The sequence below is a fragment of the Melozone crissalis genome, unplaced genomic scaffold (genome assembly GCF_028551555.1).
Source record: "Melozone crissalis strain CALT ecotype California unplaced genomic scaffold, PUWL_Pcris_2 ptg000034l_1, whole genome shotgun sequence".
Taxonomy (NCBI): domain Eukaryota; kingdom Metazoa; phylum Chordata; class Aves; order Passeriformes; family Passerellidae; genus Melozone; species Melozone crissalis.
Genome location: NW_026535812.1, coordinates 22,844,658 through 22,865,427, shown reverse-complemented (window position 1 = coordinate 22,865,427; position 20,770 = coordinate 22,844,658). Strand labels below are relative to the sequence as shown.

The window sequence follows — 20,770 nt, the reverse complement described above, 5'->3', positions numbered from 1 at the left end:
AGCAGGGGTGGACGAGGGCTCAGCCCTGCAGGGCTCTGCAGTGCCAGGGCTTGGAGCACAGAGGTCACAGCAGCTCTGATCAGCATCTGTGCTGCACCCAGGCAAGGGAAACCAGCAGCTTGCAGAGTTTCCAGGCTGTCCCGTAGGGCTGCCCTTGCCTCTCCCACAGCTCAGCAGCCTAAACAGGGGACCAAAATATTGCACGAATGAAATCAGATTTTAAATGTGTTACAGGATCTGACTCGGAGGATTTTGTATAGCTGGGACGGGAAAAGGCTGTGGAGCACAGCTTGGTGGTCACCCTCAGGAAATCTTGAAATGTGGGGAAGCAGAGCAGGGCTCACAGGGCTGGATCAGAAGATCCAGTCAGTGGGATTTACCCCAGCACTGGGAGAAGAGCAGGCAGGGCAAATCCCCCCATAAACACCCCAGGATCAGGAGGGAAAGTCAACAGCCCACAGCAGAGAGCTTTCACAGGTTCAGAGAGAGATAGTGTGGTTTGCAGAGAAACAGCAACACAGCCAGGGCTTTGGGCAGGGAAACAGAACATTGTGTGAGCAGATGGCAAATGGGTGCAGAGAGCAGCAATGCTTGCTGGGGAGGGGATAAGAACAACATGATGACATGAAAGCTTTCTGTGGACTGGGGATGGTGGTCCACATCAGGTCTAGAAGTGAATCCAGACACCCTATAACTCATTTTCATTATAAAGAACCCCTGTGGTGTCTGGGAGTAGAAGGTTGAACACAAAGGATAGAATATATTATTTTCAGCTGAAGATATGTGTGAGAAAACACTGTGATTTTGGAAACGAGGCAGGGAGCTGGAGCAGAGGGAAAAGAGAGCCTGAAGGACCTGCCTGACTGACCACCTGACCCTTAGTGACCACCTCACTGACCCCTTACCCCTACTGACCACCTCACTGACCATCTGACCCCTTAGTGACCACCTTACCCCTACTGACCACCTTATTGAGGCTTCCTTGGCCAAGCCAGGAGCAGAGGGAAAACAGAGCCTGAAGGACCTGCCTGACTGCCCACTTGACCCTTACTGACCACCTCACTGGCGCTGTGGCTGGGGACAGGACAGACAGACAGACAGACAGACAGGCTTTTCCTCAAGGGTCAGCCAGCCCCTGAGGAGCACTCAAAGCAGCAGCGCTGGAATCACAGCACCCAGCACTCAAGGCTCTCCTCCCAGAACTCAGCATCACAAAGTGGGGCTGGGATGGGGAATTGCTGCAGTCCCCTGGGCAGAGGGTTCAGTTCCCAGCTCCTGGCAAAGCTCCCACCCACCTCTTGCAGCTGTAATCAGGATTCCCTCCTGGGAAAGGCTCAGAGGCTCTGCTGTTTGCACCTGAGTGCTGGGTCAGGCACACACACTGATTTATTCTCTCCAAACAGGAAGTTGGTTCTGCTCTCATAATTTTTCATTTCATTATTTTAATGCTCTGGCTCTGGGATCCCAGGGAAATGTGAGGTAATTCTGATTTTATTTAAAGTGCATCCAGGAGCAAGAATGTGCTGGTGATGTTTGAAGCATTTTGCTGTGAAGAGGTTTAAAAGGAGATCACAGAACCACAGAATGGTTTAGGTTGGAAGGGACAGAAAAGCCCATTTAAATCATTCCCCTGCCATGGGTTACTCCAAACCCTGTCCAGCCTGGCCTTGGAAACTTCCAGGGATCCAGGGGCAGCTTCTCTGGGAACCCTGTGCCAGGGTCTGCCCTGAAGAATTTCTTCCATCCATTCTGAAATGTAAAATAGCAGCTGCCATTGGTGAGCTCAGTATCAAAGTGTCATGAAATCAATTTCCAATTAGTTACAAAGATTCCTTTGGACCTGACATTTCATGAAAATTTAGCAAAGCATTCCCAAAGTCTTGCTCTAACATCCTAGGGCAAAATTTCCTCCAGGCTGAGCTTTTTATCTCCTGGCCCATTCCCTGCTCCTGCCAGGGCCACCAGAGCATTTGGGGTCTCTGGAGCACTGTGGACAGAAGGAAATGGGTGCTGGAGCAAATTCTGTGGGATTAAACAAATCAGACAAACACACTCCTGAGTCCTGCCCTTCTCCTCCATCCTCATGTTGTTTTAATTCAGTTGTAATTCATCTCTTTCTTTAAAACAAATTATTTCCCTCATTTACTCGGAGTTGCATCCTCTAATTTGCACTGGGGCTGCTTGCAGGAGGGCCAGGGTGCAATTCCAGAGAGGAGGAATCTCTGCCCAGACATCCTCTGCTCTTGTCCCAGGGGTGAAGGGAACTCAGCTGGGTCAAGGCTCATTCTGAACCTCCCTCAGAACCAATCCCAGCTGTTCCCTGGAGTCTCCTTTTCTCTGTTTGAGCAAACCCCATGGGTTGGAAGAGGAGCCATTCACAGAATTAGGGGCTCATCTGTTGGATGGATGTCTGTCTGAGCCCTGGGAGCTGCCCCTGCCATTAATATTGGCTGGGGTGAAATAACATGACCTGAACCATCCAACAATGAGCACTGGAGAGAGCAGAGCAGCCACAAAACCCTGGCCAATCAGCTCAAGTGCAGCTGCCACAAGTTCAAATGAATTAGGAAAAAAAAAAAAAGTTTTATTCAGTGGAATGAGCTGCAGCCAAAAGAAACACAGATTTCACAGAGAAACACTGAACTTTTGGACAATAATAACCAGCTGCAGTTTGCCACTCTTTCTTCCTTAAGCCATTCCGGGTCTCTTGGTTGTTGAGTTTTTGCTGAAAGTTGTACCCAGCATGCCTGAAAGAGCCCACCTGAGGGAGCTGCCACTGGGTCTTGGCTTTAAAGGGCCTTTTTTCCTCTTTGTGCTAATTTTTTGGGTTGTGCAAATTATTCTCCTGCGCTTCCTGCGGGCCTCAAAGGATTCCAATTCACAGGATTTCTAAAAGGATTACATCCCCTCATTATGGAGCTCCTTAAAATTGCCTAGATGTTCGTGTTGAAGGTCCCTTTTAGAGTCACAATGGGCTGGTTCTGTGCAGAGAGACTCCCAAAATTCTCTATGGGGCTGAGCACACTCAGAGCACCTCACAGATCCCTCCCAGGCTGTTTCTGCTGGGCACTGTCAAACCATTTCTTCCTGAGAATGATGAAATTCAAGTTTCCCACCTATAATTTCACCTTGAGATAGAGCCCAGGGGATGTTTGCTGGTTTGGGAGGGTGTTAGCAGGGAGCCCCAGGAGCTGCCTGGGCTCTCACAGCCGTCACTCCTTGTTGTTCAGCTCCTCTCCCAGGTGTTTCTCATTGCTGGAAATTGCTGTGGTGGTCAGGTGGGGGTAACTCAGTGCTGCTTCATGGATGGACAGGATGGAGCTCACCTTGGACAGGTCAGGTTGGGATGGATCCTTCTGGACCAGCCTCACCCAGGTAAGGGGAGATGCTGCACCCAAAAGTGCCCAGATTGCCCCACAAATGCTGCAGCTCAGCAATGCTCAAGGTTGATGTCTCAGGTATTTTTCACATTCTGTGCTGCTTTAGTGTGTAAGTCTGGGTTCACATGAGGGGATGGTGAGCTCTGTGCACAGAGCAGGGAGACAAAACAATTCCTGCCCCAGCTGGGCACCAAGGACAAATGACCCAAATCTCAGCCCAGGAGCACAAACCCCGTGGGCTGGAGAGAGAAAAACAAGCAGGGTGGGACTGCCTGGGCTAAAGCTGGAATGGGACAATGAACTGCAAGGTGCAAATGGAGCAGAACTGATCCCAGGGAGAGACCCCGGGAGCGCTCGTGCATTTTGGGGCCATTTTGGTTCATCTTGGGTGCAGCCCTGGCTGGGCTCTGGCGCTGCCCAAGGTGGATCCATGGAGGAGATGCTTTGGATAAATCCCTGCTTTATTCTGGGACTCTGCCCAGCCTCTGTTCTGGGGCATTGGGGCAGTGCCAGTTCCACAGGATCTGCCTCCATGTCCCCTCCATTGCCGTGGGTGTGCTGGAAATGCCTGTGCAGGGCTGGGCTCTGGGAGCAGCATTTGGGCTGCTCTGTCCCAGAAATGGCAGACTCTGCTTTGCTCAGGTACCACTTCATGAACTTTACTCAGCAGGTATTCATTTACCCAGCATTTCCCCATTTTTACAGGAACAATGTCCTGTACAGCTTTTTCATCTCCTCAGCTGCCAGAGGGGATCAGGCTGTTATATACATGGGAAATTTGCTCTCATAATCAGTTCTTGAGGGCTTTTGTTGCTAAGTTTTTATTGTATGATAGAGAGTCTGTGCTGCTTTAACATCACACAGTGTCTCAGCCCCTAATCCTTTCACAATTAAGCAAATATATTTTGCTTTCTTGAGAGATAACAGAAATCCTGCTTAAAGCACAAAGCAAAGCCAAACAATGAGAACAAAATTCTTGCACAATGAAATTGCAGTAGCAGCACTGAGGAAGCTTTTCAAAGGCAGTGAAACCTCTCCACAAAGGTAACTCCAGCCAGCAGGAATGGTTTTAAAGTATTTCCACGTTTTTCATGCTCTTTTCTCTGACCTTTAGTGCAAGGCCATCTGTGCTGAGCAGCTGATTCTTGTGGTCCCTTGAGTGGCTGCTGCAGATAAGCTTCAGAGTGTATAATAAGGACTAAAACCTGTTGGAAGAATACATTTTTTAAACCTTCCCCCTTCCAGATAAAGTTTGCTATAACTAATTTAGCCCCTGAAGGAACGAGTCTATTAGCCCTTTGATAGCTAATTTAATTCCTGATCATTTATTGTGCTGGGCGGGTTGGGAAAACAGATTCAAAGGCCTTTTGGAGGATAATAAGAAATCATCAGGGGAACTAAAACACTGTGGGAAAGGGAAATGGTTGAAAGATGAGGATGAGAGAGCTGGGAGTGCTTGCCTGGGTTGTGTGAGGGGATTGGCAGCTGGAAGGGGGATCTGATCCCGACCCTGATCCGGATCCCAATCCTGATTCTGATCCAGATCCTGATCCAAATCCTGATTCTGATCCAGATCCCGACCCTAATTCTGATCCAGATCCTGATCCCAATCTTGATTCTGATCCAGATCCCAATCCTGATCCTTGTCCCGATCCCAACCCTGATCCTCATCCAAATCTTGATCCCAATCCCGATCCCGAACCTGATCCCAATCTGAAGGCCAGGGCAGTGTCTGGGGACAGGAGAAGGTGGAGAACCTGCCTTGAGGGAAAATAAAGTTTTTAGGCTCAGTGTTTTGGCAGTTCCTGCTTTTCACTGTCAGATAAAAGGGTGTGTGATGAAGTAGGGGGCAATGGTTAAAACCCTGGGGTTTTTTTCCATAACCTGAGGGATTCATGTCACTTATTAGATTTTTATCTGTTGTTCCCACAGACCTTTATCTGCAGGTAAGGCCACAAGGTGCTGCTTTGTGCAGATTCCCCTGCTGGCCTCTGTTGTTTGCTCTGGAGTTGGCGCTGTGCAGAGCCAGTTCAGAGGAGAAAGGAGAGCATTTATTGGCATTTGCTGCGTCTGTGGCACTCCAGGCTGGGGGAAGGTCCTGCCAGAGAGTGCAATGTCCTGCAGTGCCTCAGACCATCCCCTCCTGCAGGCACAGCTCACCCCCACCCCACCAAAACCCCCTCTGAGTCCTGGCCCTGCTCCTCCCTGATGGGTTTTTAGCCCCACAGCTGCTGCCAGGCTGGTTTGGTGACTGCCAGGTGTGGGCAATGTCCCTGCCATAAACACAGCCAGCAAACCCTGCAGCTCCTTGCTCTGTTCTGGAGCAGGACAACACTTCAAGGTGGGAACCCTTCTGCTCCCTTCTGTAGCCTTGTCATAGGTTTTTGTGCCATTTTTCAGGCTGGCTTCTTTCCTTTTCTTTTCCTTTTTTCCTTTTTTCCTTTTTCCTTTTTTCCTTTTCCTTTTTTCCTTTTCCTTTTTTTCCTTTTCCTTTTTTTCCTTTTCCTTTTTTCCTTTTCCTTTTTTTCCTTTTCCTTTTTTCCTTTTCCTTTTTTCCTTTTTTTCCTTTTTTTCCCTTTTTTTTCCCCCTTTTCTCTTTCTTTTTCCTTTTTTCTTTTCTTTCCCTCCCTAAGGTGCAGCCATACCATCATTAGGGAATATATTGTCTGCATGAAGCTGGAGGTAGAACAGAACACTCAGAAACAACCCCAGCATTTGAGAAAGAGCAGAACACACAGGAACAAGCCCAACAATCCAAAAGCAGTGTTTGCACAGCTCAGATCTCAGGGAGTATGATGCTCGAGAGGCTTTCTGCCACCCCAGAGTGCCCTGAACCCTTGTGGGGACACCCCTTCCCCTGGGTGATGCTCCCTCTTGGAGAAGGACGCTGCCCACAGGAGCAGCTCCCAGAAACGCAGCTCCTTGCAGAGGCCCAGCTGTCAGGGCTGACAGGTTGTTAGAGATTCATGCTCACTTATGAGCCATGAAATAAAGCTCATCTCCCCTGCAATTTACTGCCATGCAGTGCCATTGATTTTTATGGGAGCTGCCTGGTGTTTCATAGCACAGTGTAATTCTGCTCCTTTTTTTTCTTGGACATTTCCAATTTGCCCATCGTTCACTTAATGGCTCAGTCAAGAGCCCACTGAGCTTTTTATAGTATTTAAATGGGAGGCATTAGCATGGCATGGATGCTTTAATACACCTGTGGATGAATCTTTAATACATTCTTATTGATCAGGTCCTTATTTGATAACAGAGGGCTGTCCTCCCTGTTTACACAGGCAGAAAACTCAGGCACAGAAGGGGAAATTATTGCAAATCTCACGTGCAGGATTTAGCAACAGAGGAATCAAACCCACTTATTCTAAGCTGTAGAATCACAGAATGGTTTGGGTTAGAAGAGGCCTTGAAAATCATCCAGTTCCAACACCTTCCACCATCCCAGGCTGTTCCAAGCCCTGTCCAACCTGGCCATGGACATTTTCGGAGATCCAGGGACAGCCACAGCAGCTCTGGGCACCCTGTGCCAGGCTCTCACCCCCTCACAGGGAAGAATTTAACCCAAATATCCCCTCTAACCTCACTCTCTATGAGTTTGAGGCAGAGAGTGCCTGGTTCTGGCTTTCCAGTCCCTCCCAAACACTCCCTGTATCTCCCTTCAGGTACTGGAAGGTCGCAAGTGGATCACCCCAAACTTTTCCAGTTCTCCCAGCCTTTCCTCACAGCAGCTGTTCTCCATCCCCTGTGATTCCTGGGTGCTTTGAGAAGGTTTTTATTGCTGTTTTTGTGCCCAGAGCGGCCTCCTGTCTCTGCCTCTGTTTTTGCACAGCTCTGTTTGTGCTGGTGAGGTTTAACCTTGCTCTGCCCCGAGCCCTGGTTCACAATTAGATGAGAATTGTTGCAAAGGAGCTAAAGCAGGTCGTAGGGTTTAACAGGCCCTAAAGGAACTAATTAATTAATGAGGGTAAATTGTTGGTAAGATGATGTGAGCGTGTGGAAACAGCTCTTGGGGTCATTAAAAACCAAGAACAGATTTATTGGCTGCTCAGATGTCAATGAGCTTCCCTTACAAGCGCGGACATTGTATCCTGTGAGGGAGCTGGGACAGGCAGGGGAGGATCTGCCGCTGCTGATGCAATATTAACCACAATTCCCCCACTTAATCCTCTTATTAGCTATTGCATTACTGGGCTGCCAGAGCTGCTGCCTGCTGGGGAGGGTGGCCAAGGAAGGAGCTGTCACCTCCTGGGCGCATTTCAGGGGTTTGGACACTGAGGGTGACCCAGAAATCCATTTGCTGTCGGAGACATCTTTTCATGAACAATCCTGTCCTTAGGATTTTTCCTCCTGAGAAGCTGGGAGGCCTCAGGAACAAAATGTAAACAATGGTTATCTGTGCTGTGGAATGCAACAGGTGCATCTGTGATTGGTCTCATGTTGGATGTTTATAATTAATGGCCAATCACAGTCAGCTGGCTTGGACTCTCTGTCTGAGACAGAAGCTTTGTTTTCATTCTTTCTGAGTCTATTCTTAGCCAGCCTTCTGATGAAACCTTTTCTTCTATTCTTTTAGTATAGTTTTAATGTAATATATATCATAAAATAATAAATCAGCCTTCTGAAACATGGAGTCAGATCCTCATCTCTTCCCTCATCCAAGAACCCCTGTGAGCACCGTCACAATTTGCAGGAGGTGATGCCCAAAAGGGCCCAAATCCTGTCAGGAATGGGGGAATTCCCTGCAGGTTTGCAATGCCCATCCTGACAGGGGCTGGGGGTGCTGCCCTGCAAGGATTGGCTCAGTTATTGTGTGTAAGCCTGGTAACACAAAATGAGAACAGCCTTTCCCTTCCTACCATGAGGAACCAAACAAACCAAGCTCTTCATGCAAAGCTTTGATTCCTTGTTTTCCCCCTGCTTTCCTTGCCTTCTCTGAGATTGAATTTTCTGAAATGGATTTTGTGTGTTTTGGAGGTCAGGAGGGGGTTCCAAAGCCCACTTTGCACACCACGGAGGTGGTGAGGGATCATCAGCACAAACAGGCAGAGACTTCTGAGCTGCTCTGAACCTGACCTGGAGGCAGCTCCTTTGGGTCTGGGAACAATCATCCCAGAAAAACACCATCAGAAGGCAAACTGCAGCTTTATGGAGGCAAGGGAACAAACCTGGAAGCTGAATCTGTGCTTTTACCCAGGCTGGATGCTGCTCCCCACAGGAGGCACCTTTAGCAAAGCTGGAAGTTGCTCAGAATGAAATTTCTCTCTGGTGTTTTTGTACAGAGCTTCAGGAACCCAACTAGGAGATCCCCAAAGCCCAAAACCCAAACCCTGAGTTCCTGTGGATGATTTGGGGGCTGTGCTGCAAAGCAAGGGGACTCAGTGCGAGGATGAGGAAAGAGCAGCCCATAACTTTCAGCCTGCATCACTTTCCCAGCTGTTGGAAACAGGGAGAGGTGAGGTGGGACAAGCAAATCCCAGATCAGGTTATTCACCAACAGAATTGGCGGTTGTGGGATTGCCTTGGAAGGGAAAAAATATTGATTTTATTTAATTGTTTTGTCCTCTGCTGCATAAAATAGCAGCAACCCAACCTAGAGCTTAATCTGTGATGCTGTACCTGCAATGAAAAACACCACATCTGTTGCACACCAAAGAGATTTAAGGCACCTTTCTGGAAAAGCCAGGGCTCTTTGAAATATTCATGAATCTTCAGCAGTTTCCTAAGATACAGAGGAATGTCAAATAATCTCCTCTTCTGTAACATTCAGTACCGTGAGCTGGGAAACCTTTGCAAGATGGAAATGCCCCTCCTTTCTCTCCTCAGGACACTGGTGGTAATTCCTGTGCTGCAGATCAGGTGTGAGGCTGGGGTTAATTTAATGGGGGTGTCACTGCAAAGGCTTCAGTGCAAGAGGCTCAATAAGAATAAAGCAGATTTTAGTGACAAGGGGAAGGCCTGAGATGTCAGTGCCATTCATGGGGATCCGCATGGAGCTCTGGAAAGCCACAACTGCTGAAGGCAGGAGAGCTGAGTGGGAGTGATGCCTCAGGTTCAGCTTTTGTATTTTTCAGGTTCTGTGCTGCTTTAGTGTGTAAGTCTGGGTTTCATATTGTGGGATGGTGAGCTCTGTGCACAGAGCAGGGAGACAAAACAATTCCTGCTCCAGCTGGGCACCAAGGACAAATGACCCAAATCTCAGCCCAGGAGCACAAACCCCGTGGGCTGGAGAGAGAAAAACAAGCAGGGTGGGACTGCCTGGGCTAAAGCTGGAATGGGACAATGAACTGCAAGGTGCAAATGGAGCAGAACTGATCCCAGGGAGAGACCCCGGGAGCGCTCGTGCATTTTGGGGCCATTTTGGTTCATCTTGGGTGCAGCCCTGGCTGGGCTCTGGTGCTGCCCAAGGTGGATCCATGGAGGAGATGCTTTGGATAAATCCCTGCTTTATTCTGGGACTCTGCCCAGCCTCTGCTTCAGGTCAGATTCTCAAGGCATCAGGAGGAATAAATCAGGGGCAGAAAGGGCAGAACTGGGCTTTGTGCTGCATTCAGCAGGGCTGGAGCAGGGGTTTCTTGGAGGCAACCTGACAGGAAGCTTTGGATGGGGAATGCAGCAGGCACTGAGGTAAACTGCAAATTTAATGATGTTTGCTGTGAGGACAAGCCCTGAGGGGGATGTCTGACAGCGTGGAGCCACCATGCAGAACAACCTGGAGAGCTGCTCATTACAGAACAGCCCAAATCCACGTGGGAAATTATTGCCTGCTCTTCCCTCATCCTCGCACTGAGTCCCCTTGCTGTGCAGCACAGCCCCCAAGTCATCCACAGGAACTCAGGGTTTGGGGCTTTGGAGATCTCCTGGTTGGGTTCCTGAAGCTCTGTACAAAAGCTCCATTCTGAGCAATTTCCCAATTTTGAGACTGCTGAAAAATTTTCCAATATTCTAATTTTAAACTTTCTTCAGAATAAATCTGTCTCTTCAGGAACAACGTGGATTGAGGTTTTGCAGATCTGTCACTGTGAATTATAACACTTCCACCAGGACTTTCTTCAAATCACAGCATTATTTTCAACAAATTTATTTTAAAACTCATCAAAATATTGATTTTGAGGTTGGAAGCAGCTCAGCATTTTTCATTATTGCACCACATCCCTTCCTTTTACAACCAAATCAATGCATTAACGTGGCCATCTGGCATGGCGCAGAGCAGGGAGGGGAACATTTCCAGTTCCAGTTTGCCTTTGTTTCCTGGAGCATTTGGCAGCCCAAGGAGTGCAGTTGGCTCTTGTGTGCCACACAATGCTGCTGTTCCTCAGGAAAGGAGGGCAGTGGGATACAGAATAGTCATAGAGGTCTGGCTTGGAGAGTCTGGAAGCTCAGAACTGAGCTCAGCTACAAGAGCCTGGAGCCCAAGGCTCAGGTGAACACAATTCTGCACAAATTGCTTTGTGTAATAGATATTTCTGTATATCTGTGCACTCAGGGATGTAGAATTCAGGATGGTTTGGGTTGGAAGGGACCTTAAAGCTCATCCAGTCCCACCCCCTGCCATGGGCAGGGACACCTCCCATTGTCCCAGGGTGCTCAAGGGCTTATCCAACCTGGCCTTGGGCACTTCCAGGGAAGATTTCTTTAATAACCAGCCTAAATTCTCCCTCTTCCATTTTGTACCCATTATATATATATACACAGATATATATTATAAATAGATGTATTATATATCTATATGACATATTATACATCTTACATATGTATAATATATACATAAATTACATATATCTTATAAATTACATACTATATATGTGTGTGTATATATATAAATAATATATATATAAATACATATATATTATACATACATGTATTATAGATATACATATATGACATATACATATTACAGATGTATAATATATACATAAATTACATATTATATGTGTGTGTATATATATATGATTTCTTTTAATAACCAGCCTAAATTCTCCCTTTCAATTTGTACCCATTATATATCTATGAGTGTATATATATATACATATATATATTATACATACATGTATTATATATATATATATATACATGACATATTATACATATTACAGATGTATAATACATACCTAAATTACATATGATACATATAATATATATATATACACATGATGTATATTTTGATGAGTCCCTGTCAGCTCTGCTGCTGCCAAATCCCGAAGTGAAGGAACTTTTCCCTTTGAATTCCAGCTTCCCCTCAGCTTGGTCCTAAAGCAGAGCATCACCTGGGACCACACTGAGCAGGAGAACTGAGCACCCCCTGTGCTGCTCATCCTCTGCCCAGGGCTGGGGCTCTGGCCCAGCTCCACTTGCTTTTAGGTCACAGAAACTCATTAAATTCTTGCTTTAGCCAAGCATTTGGCATTCCCTGAATTCCAGGGATCCTCCTGTGGCAATGAGGAGCAGCTCAGCTACCCCGTGGTCCCCCTGGGTCTGGCACTCTGACCTTTGTCAGGCACAGAGGTGGGAACATCATTAACAAAAATATTCCACTTCCCTGAAAATGCTGCCAGGGCTCCATCCCTTCCCCTGCTTCCTGTATTGAAATGAAATCCAAGCACATCATGAGGAAAACTGACACAAACCCTCAGCATGTGAAGGATCAGTAACTACATTCTAGTTTATTGACTGCAGTCAAGTTTTATTATGCCTCAAATAATTAAATACTGCAACCGTGACATTAAAAATACAGGCCAATTTACCAAAATAATTGTATTCTGAAGTTTATGTACATATTATACATTTTACAGTCTCATGTAAACTTTTTTTTTTATACATATGGTAAATCTGATTTCTGGTAACTAGAAAACCCAAAATACTTACTCACTGACAAAAATCTTCCTATGAAACATAAGCACTGGATCTGGGACAATTAGGAAAATTGCAATGAAAGCAAACCAACTATAAAACATAATATAATCAAGTTAGTAGAAAAAATGAATTAAATTACATTCATATAAAAAATTGAACTGAAAACATTGCTATGCATCATTATTAAAGAAAAAAAACAAAACCAAAGGGAAATACCCCCACTCCCTCTCTTTATATATTAACACAGCCTTTGATGGGGAGCTCCCCTGTGCCTCATTTCCAGCAATGGGGCATAGCCTGGGAAATCCAGATTCCCATTCTCCTTTAACATATATTAAATACCTAGTGTCTGTACCAATACAAATATTGTATAATTCATGCACTGGGATTATGTTCAGGGTAGCCCACACCAAGGCACAATTTTTGTGTCATTTTCCCCCCCCTCCCCTCCCCAGGTTTCAGCATGCAGTGCTGGAGATGTTTGCTAAACAACTTCTGTGGGCTTTGGCTCGAGTCTGAGGCTCAGCCTGGGGCTCACAGAAATCCTTCCAGCAGATTTTTGTAAATAAATAAGGAAAAAGAAGGTAAAGGCCTTAAGTTCAGCATCTTGCACCAACAGTGTCAGCTCAGCTACCACACCCTCCAGGAAACATGGCACTGAGGCAACATCATTCTGGCTCTGGTCAAATATTTTATACATTAACGAGGACAAGGAGATTGCTGCTGCTGTAAATCTTCATCCCTGTGACAGCTGTAGTGTTTTGATTTGGCATAATGGAGCTCCATCTCTAAATTGGTTTCCAGCTCCCAGCTCCTCTCAGCACAGCCCCATTTGCATGAGCAGCCAGGTACTGCCTGTAATTGAAGTACCTGGGAATGCTCATTAAAATAAATGCATAATTGAACCGTATCTAAACAGCTGCCAAAATTAACAGCTGGCAACTTGGCTGCATTCTGAAGGCCTGTAAAATTTGCATATTTTATAACTGTTCTGCACCTAGGAAAGGCCTGGTCCTGCAAAGGGCACGGCCTGTGCTTGGCTTTGTGAGGTTACAAGGAATTTGCAGCCCTTGGTCAGAATAAATCCATGGAAGACAACGAGCTGGAGTGACTGAAGTCACCTGGATTTAGGCACTAGGAATGTTCCTTCAGTGGTGAGTGCACCTGACATGACACCAAACATTCTGTCAGGCCTGGACAAGGTGAAAGTGTATCCAAAATGGCCTCTACAAACCGTGCCCAGAGTTACAAAAAATCTAACCGAGAGGATGTCTGGTTATGTACAGCCTGGATAGAAAAGAAATCCTAATCGAGAGTATCAAAATACTGTATTCATATAAACACAGGACAGCACCTAATAGAAAAGTAAAAAGTGGAAAACACAAGCTTTTCTTTTTTCTTTTTTTTTGAAATTAAATACCCTAAAAAAAGTTGGTTAAAAAAAAACAAAAACACGACAGGAATTTGTGTACTGGAAAAAGAAAAATGAAGGGAGGAACTACATCTCCCCTCGTCTGCGAGTTTTTGCTGCAACAGCTCTGCCTTCCTCCTCCTCCTCCTCCTCTTCCTCCTCATAATTTTCCTCATGAATTGCTTTCTGGTTGTTGTCTTCTTGCATTTCTTGCTCTTGGTCTGTCCCTCTGTTGTTCTTTTCATCTGCCTGATTGGGGAAAACAAAACAAAACAAAACAAACTTACAACAGATGCAGTGCCAGTTTCTTTATAGCTTATTTTAAGGCAGCGAAATGATTTTCAGCTGGAGCTGTGAGAGTGATAGGCAGAAACAGAAAAAAAATTCTAAAGTCTGCAGGGAGCAAGAATTGACACAGAGATGGAAGGGTGAGCAAAGGAAGTTGGGACAGCATGAAATGTTCAGGTCTATGGCCCAAAGCAAGCTAGGACAATTATGATGCCACATCCCTGTGCCATGAGCAGTGTGCTCAGGGTTTGATCCTCTCCCTGAGCCCTTGCACAGAACTCACAGTTTCCTCATTTTCCCCATAGGGCTCCTCAGCATTGTGCTCCAGCTCTCGCTTCTTCTCTTCAGTCAGATCCTCCTGCACCTGCAGAGCACAAGAGATGTTCTGTGTGGTTTAACTGCCCTTCAAAGAGTGGCCTGTGCCACAACTGGGCACATGTTCACGGATTTTTACAGAATATTTTTACAGAATGGTATTATGTGATATTCTTACAGAATGAAGATTCTAAAGGAGGGAGAAGAGAGCAGGGAGAGGTTAAAGGAGGATAAAAAGAACCATCACCACCCAACAGTCAGGAAACTCACTTCCTCTGAGAGCATTTAACTTTTAAATACAATTCTCACAGACAATCTCTTCCTTGGAGAGAGCAGGTCATGCTGAATGTCTCCCTGATGTTCAGCTTTTGGATCTCTCACTCCCCTCTGTTCTGCCAGCACATTCCCTCCATTCCATTCCCCACTTCCCATGTTAGGTGCAAATTTGAAAGAGGAACTTGAGTGAACTTGATTTCCTTTTGGGAAGTGCTGCTGTGCTTGTCTGCCCCAAACAGTGTCCTGTGAGCTGGGTCAGAGGCATCCATCACACCAGGGTCACTTTGGGAAAGATCTGAACAGCAATGGATAATATTTGAGTCCACCCACTAAAGAACTGATCCCCACTGCAGCATCTCTTTTCTCTCTTAATTGCTCACTCAATCCCTGCTCCCACTCAGCACAGTGGGCACATCCTTCCTGAGATGTGTACAAATGGTGCCTGGAAGCCAAAGAGCAGCTGCCAAAGGGCAGCTCTGCCCAGCTCCCAGTGGCCTGCTTGGGTGTGAGCAGCAGCGTTTTGCTAAGTGCATCCCAGCTAATCCAAAGTGCTCCCCATGAGGGAGTGACAGCAGCCACTCCCAGGGCTTTGTTTGGAAGGGGTTTTGTGGGGAGCAGAAACAGGAATTAATCAGGGACTGCTGAGGGGCTCAGGTGGTGCCTGCATGGTGAGCAGGACATGAAGGGAAAAGTCCCTTCCCTCCCTCTCTGCTCCAGCTCCATGGGCTGCCAGCTTCCTGAGCAGCTCCACAACTGCAGCTTGGATTGCTCAGGAGGAGCACAGATAAATCACAGTCACAGCTACAGAGTAAGTAAGTGGCCAAGGAAGCAGTTTGCTCAGAACTGCACTGTGTGATTAGAGATTAATGAGGTTTTCTGTGACCTTGAGGTTTCCAGGAAATTTTACTTGTGTTGTGAAAGGCTTAATCTTTTCAATTATTGCACAATTAATGCTGTGTGGCATGGAAGACTAATGGATTGCAGCACAGGAGCAAGAGTAACCCAGAGTGTATCCAGAAGGGGACAGCAGAGTAATGGCAAAGACTTCCCAGGTTTCTAAAGTCAGACCAAGTGATTTGGGTTCATCCTGCAGTTCCCAAAGACACCAAAGAGTGTTAATGGAGCTGTGCTCTGCTGCCTGAGCCCACACCTGCCTTGGGTCTGTGTTCTTACCTCCTCTTCTCCCTCTTCCTGGTATTGTTCATCCACATTATCCTCCTGCTGGTCAGGATTTCCTGCCATCTGCACAAAGATCACATAAAAATTCAGATCTATGAGCTTGCCTAATAACCAGAGGGCTGAAGATTAAAGCTTCTTGTTCTGGAACTAAAGCTCTCTGTAAAGCTGAAGTAACAATAATGGCAGGAGAAGTTTTAGTGCATTCATTAGCAGCAGTGAGAGCCCAGCTCTGTGATTTAAAGTTGCCCTCAATTAAAAAATAGCAGGAGGAATATAAGAAAAATCACTTCACAGAATAAAGCAAGAGTTTCCATACTAAGCAGGAAGACAATGGAATATTCACCCCGCTGAAGACCAGTGCCATAAAAATCCAGACTCTCTGTGCCTGGAGGAGTTTACAGCTCCAACACAGTTGAAATGTGCAGCTTTAACCTCCTGAAGGAGCCCCAGAGGTGCCTCTTTTGCCTTTACCCACCACCAAGTGCTCCTCCATTCCTGGATGTCCTTGTTTCTGACCCGTTTCCTTGTGCTTCTCATTTTCCTCAGGCAGGTTTTCTTCTCTCTCTTGCTCAGCCTCTTCAAACTCATCCTCTCCCTGATTATTGGGGTCATCAGCAGGATTCACATCTTCCATGGCTGCCTTCTGTAATTCACAGGAGGGAGTGTTAAACACCTGTAGCCATGCTCCAGCTGTATTTTCTTTGAAAGAACAGCAGCATGGGCAGTCAGAGCCAGCTCCATCCCCACGGGCAGCAGCTGGAATCTCTGCAGGGACAGAGGTGCAGGCACCTGTCTGTGAAACCCACAGAATTCTGTCCCAGAGCTGCTGCACAGCCTGTGTTTACTGACCAGCTGACAGTGCCTGATAAGGCCATGTGAACAGAGATAAGAGCTGAATGCTCACAGCTCCACAGAGCTGATGGCATCACTCACTATCAGCCTGTCCTGCTCTGCTGACCTTGGCTATGTCTACAAGAAAACAAAACACTTTTCACCTTCGCCAGGCTGAAAAGGAGCATTTTCTGCTTATCATTCAATAAAGGCAGTTTTGTATCTTTATAGACAACAAGTTAAAGATCCCTCAGAAATATTCACTGTACTTAATTTGCTGAATGGGAGGGGAGTCAGGAAGGTGCACTTGATGTGGACAGCCCCAGGTAAGCAGGAGTGTGGGGGAAGGCCCAGGGTGAATCTCCTGCCCCAGATCTCTGTGCAGTTGGTGTCAGGGCTCAGTTCAGTGCTGACCTACATCCTCTGTCAGGACCTCACACCTCTGTACTGACTCCAGCTGGCTACAGAGCCTCTTGAGCTGGCCTTTCATTAATGACAGCATGAAAAATCCCATCCCCTCTCATTTTGACTGGGCACTGCTGGTATTTTTTGAAGCCAAATGTACCCGTTCAAGTCCCAGCTAAGACCAAATCCTTTATTCCACTGAAAGCACAGATCAAAGGAATGTGGAAATAAACACCTTGCTTCCCACAAGGGAGCTTTCTCCTTTTATTTCTTCCCAAATGAGTAAGGACACCTTTAAATAGATTTTAGATGCTGTTTTCAACTGTCAAGCCTGTCTTCCTGGCAGACCTCTGCTTATCTCATTTCTATAAGGTGCAATTATGTCAGACGAGACCTGTGGGTTCTCACTTCAGTAGCACTGCAACCCTCAGCATCTTAATTCATACTTACTGATTCATCAGCCTGCTGATTTTCTGCCTGATGTTCTGCTTCTTGTTGTTCATTTGCATTATTCTGATCATCATCTTCACCTTCATCCTGGTGCTGGTTGTCGTGTTCATAAGCTGAGGAATTTTTTAGGTGATTATTGTTTTACAGCAGTTTTTAGTTATCCCTTTAGGAGTCTCCTACAGACTCCTACAAGGTTCCACATGTGTTTTTAGCAGTGGGAAGCCTCTACATAAACAGATAATGCTCACAGAATTGATTTATTCCTAATAGGAAACAGAAGTCAAAGGATCAGGCCAGGCTGGATGGGGCATTGAACAGCCTGGGCTAGTGGAAGGTGTCCCTGTCCATGGCAGGGGTGTGGAATGATTTGAGTGCCTTCCAACCCAAACAATTCCATGATTTTGTAATTTAAAGAGCTCAAAGAAACCCATAGGCAGAGCCAGGAGCATAACCAAGATCCACAGAGCCTGGTAATAACAGCCCAGTCAAAAGGACACTTTTCCTTTCAGGAATGTGGATATGATCTTTAGTAATTCCTCTATTTCACTCAGTCACTTCAGCCATGGTTATTTGAGCTTCTGGTTTTAAATTGCAAGTTTATGTTTCACTTGAATCCAATCTGGATATGAAATGAATATTAAAGTCTCCCATGCAAGGCAGTACACAGGCAGCCTGTGAGCATGGCAGGGACAGAAATTCTCTCTTACCTCCTTCCTCCTCCTGAATACCTTGCTCTTCCTCCCCTTGCACAATGTCCTGGTCCATGTTATCATAATGAGCCTGTTGGCTGAGAACATTAAAAGCCAAGCATCATTTCAGTTTCAAAAGTGTGTTTTCTGCTTTAATAAACAACCTCCCCACCTGCAGCTCTGCTTCTCTCAGCAGCTGCCAGAGCAGGCCCCAGCTTCATGCTCTATTATCTGGTATTTTCTCACATCACCTTTCCTGAAAAATGCTTGATAGAACAGAGACTTGGTTGTGCTGCTACCCTGACTTTGTGTAGTGTCTCTGTGTGTGGAGCCTGCAGTCCTGAAGCATATGGGTCAGGCAAAGAGCAAAGTCAGGACTCTGAATTTTAGGGAACAAAGCTCCAGCCCTTCAAGGAATGAACCAACAGAACCCCCTGGAAATCTGCCCTCAGGAACAAGGGCCCAGAACAAAGCTGACAACACAAACCCAGAGCACGACAAGCCCAAGAGGGAGAGTCGCACCTGAGGCGGTTTTTGAAGAGTTTCTCCCCTTGCTCTGCCTGTCTCTGCAGCTGGAGCTCTCTCTCCTGGAGCTGCTGCTGCCTCAGGAGCTGCCCCCTGAGCCTCTGCTGCTGCAGGGCCTCCTGCTGCTGCCTCAGCTGCTCGGCCTCCTCTGCCCTCTGCGCTCCGAGGTGCTGCTGCTCCAGCTGCTGCTCGTAGGCTGCTTTCTGCCTCTTGGTTGGTGTTACCTGCCACAGAAACGTGTTAGTCACACATTAAACATCCTCTCAGTGATCAGAAACAAGCAGGGAGAGAGCTGTCCACAGGGAAAAACAAGCTCCATGCAATTGCAGCAAAGTTATTTTTAAGTTTTTGCGTCCCTGCTTGAAGTTAAAACATTTCTTGGAACACAGACTGAAGTGTTGGGGTGTTTGTGGAGTACACAGGGAAGAAAGAGGAGATTGTGGGCTAAGGAAAGCCATGCTTTTCCTGTAAATCCTAATAAAACCTCCCAACATATCACACAGTAAAAGGAGGTTTTGCTGACTGATAAGACAGCAAAAAGTTTCCATTGATTTAAGTGGTAATCTCAGGGGGAGCTGCTTTTAGCCTTAAGTGAGACACTGCACATCTTTTTATACTCAGCAATAACTTAGACTAACTCCAGCTTCACAGCTTAACCCACTGCTGCTGTTCTGACCCTCTGCAGCTCCTCAACTCTCCAGCACCAGCTCCTCATTACACCAGAGTGACACAACTGATCTGCCAGGACAGAAAGTGTTTACAAAGCCTACAGTGAGAGCAGTGAAATACATTTTCCATGCAGATCCAATCTAGGATGCAAATCCAGGTTTTATTTGCTGGTTTTATTTAGAGCTGCACACTGACTTCCCCTGGTTGTTTCAGTCATGTTTGTCTGGCAGTTAAAATTCCCTGTCAAACACCAGTGAGCACTGAGCTGGCAGTGTTTGCAGAGGGCAGGTACCTCTGACAAGGAAACACTCCGCAATTTGCTGAGATGCATCAAGTTACCAAAGCAGAGCAGTTCTCCACCCCAGCCTCCCTCTCACCTGCTGAGCTCTCCATCAGCTACCATGGGCCTCAGGTTTAAAGTGGGAGACAGAATTCAGTCTGCTGCTCTTTTTTTCTCTTTTTTATTTTCCATCTGCTGCTTTTGATCAGCAGAATTAATGTTCATTAGGATCTGGCCAGCACTGCAGAACAAGTGTGCTCAAGTTGAGCCTGAATCCTATTGCATCCAAGTGCTTTGAATCCCAAATTTTCTATAAACATGACAGTAATTTTATCTAAAAACCAGCGAGTGCTCTGAATCCCAAAATCTCTATAAAAACTTTATTCTTCCTGGAAATAGGTGACTGCAATACAAGGCCAGCAGTGAAAAGAGAAGCCTCCATTGAAACAGCAGATTTAATCAATTAGAAATGAGCTCCCTACCTCTGAGTGCAGGTGATCACCCAACATGTTGGTTTCCTCTTCCTTTTGCTCCTGCTTTTTCCATTCGTGCTCTTCTGGGGCTTGGTCCTGCTCCTCCTCCAGGTGCTCAGGCTGCCCTGCCTGCTCCATTTCCTCCTCCTCAAGCTCCTTTTTGCGTTCCTCTTCCATCTGCTCTGCCCGTTGCTGCTCATCCTCCCCAGCCTCCTGCTGCTCCTGGATGTTCAGCTCCCTGGCATTCTGGTGAGCCCTTCCCTGCACGTGGAAAGGCTCAGCCCTGTCCTGCTCCTGGCTCTTTGTTTCTTCTCCCTGCCTTGGCTTCTCACTCTGCAAAACAGACACGGGATTATGTGTGTACAACACATTTATGGATTTCAGTTTCAAGAGAGCCAAGGACAGGCTTGGATCCTTTATGCCAGCCCAGAGCTGTTGTCAGGAGGGCCAAATGCCTGCTTTGGAACGAGCTCCTCCTGCCAAATGGGGTCATTACCTGGTTTCTGGCTCTACAGCTACACAAGGTGTTGTACAGTTCCACCACAGAGTAAGTTAAGCCTCATTTTAGTTGAAAAATGAAAAACTCTTACAATTCTACAAAGCCAGCTTTGTGTTTTAGAGACACAGTTTAGTGCTGCCTTGGCAGAACTGGGTTCACGGCTGGACTCAAAGATCTTAAAGTTCTTTTCCAAACTAAATGATTCCATGCTTTTTATTTTTTGTAGAAATTCTTGTAAAACAAAATC

The 20,770-nt window shown here is 46.4% G+C and overlaps 1 protein-coding gene across 2 annotated transcripts in view; it reads right to left on the bottom strand.

Annotated features, from left to right (window-relative positions):
• Positions 1-12,023: 12,023 nt before the first annotated feature.
• Positions 12,024-20,770, bottom strand: part of GOLIM4 (golgi integral membrane protein 4) — a 30,723-nt gene continuing 21,976 nt past the window's right edge. For both annotated transcript variants that reach the window (XM_054282556.1, XM_054282557.1), the window contains 8 exons: positions 20,034-20,357; positions 18,600-18,826; positions 18,096-18,175; positions 17,389-17,501; positions 16,178-16,345; positions 15,697-15,765; positions 14,216-14,296; positions 12,024-13,893 (listed from right to left, as the gene is read on the bottom strand). In XM_054282556.1, coding sequence (XP_054138531.1) covers positions 13,732-13,893; positions 14,216-14,296; positions 15,697-15,765; positions 16,178-16,345; positions 17,389-17,501; positions 18,096-18,175; positions 18,600-18,826; positions 20,034-20,357 — 1,224 coding nt within the window. In that variant the 3' untranslated portion in view covers positions 12,024-13,731. The remainder of the gene's footprint in view (positions 13,894-14,215; positions 14,297-15,696; positions 15,766-16,177; positions 16,346-17,388; positions 17,502-18,095; positions 18,176-18,599; positions 18,827-20,033; positions 20,358-20,770) is intronic.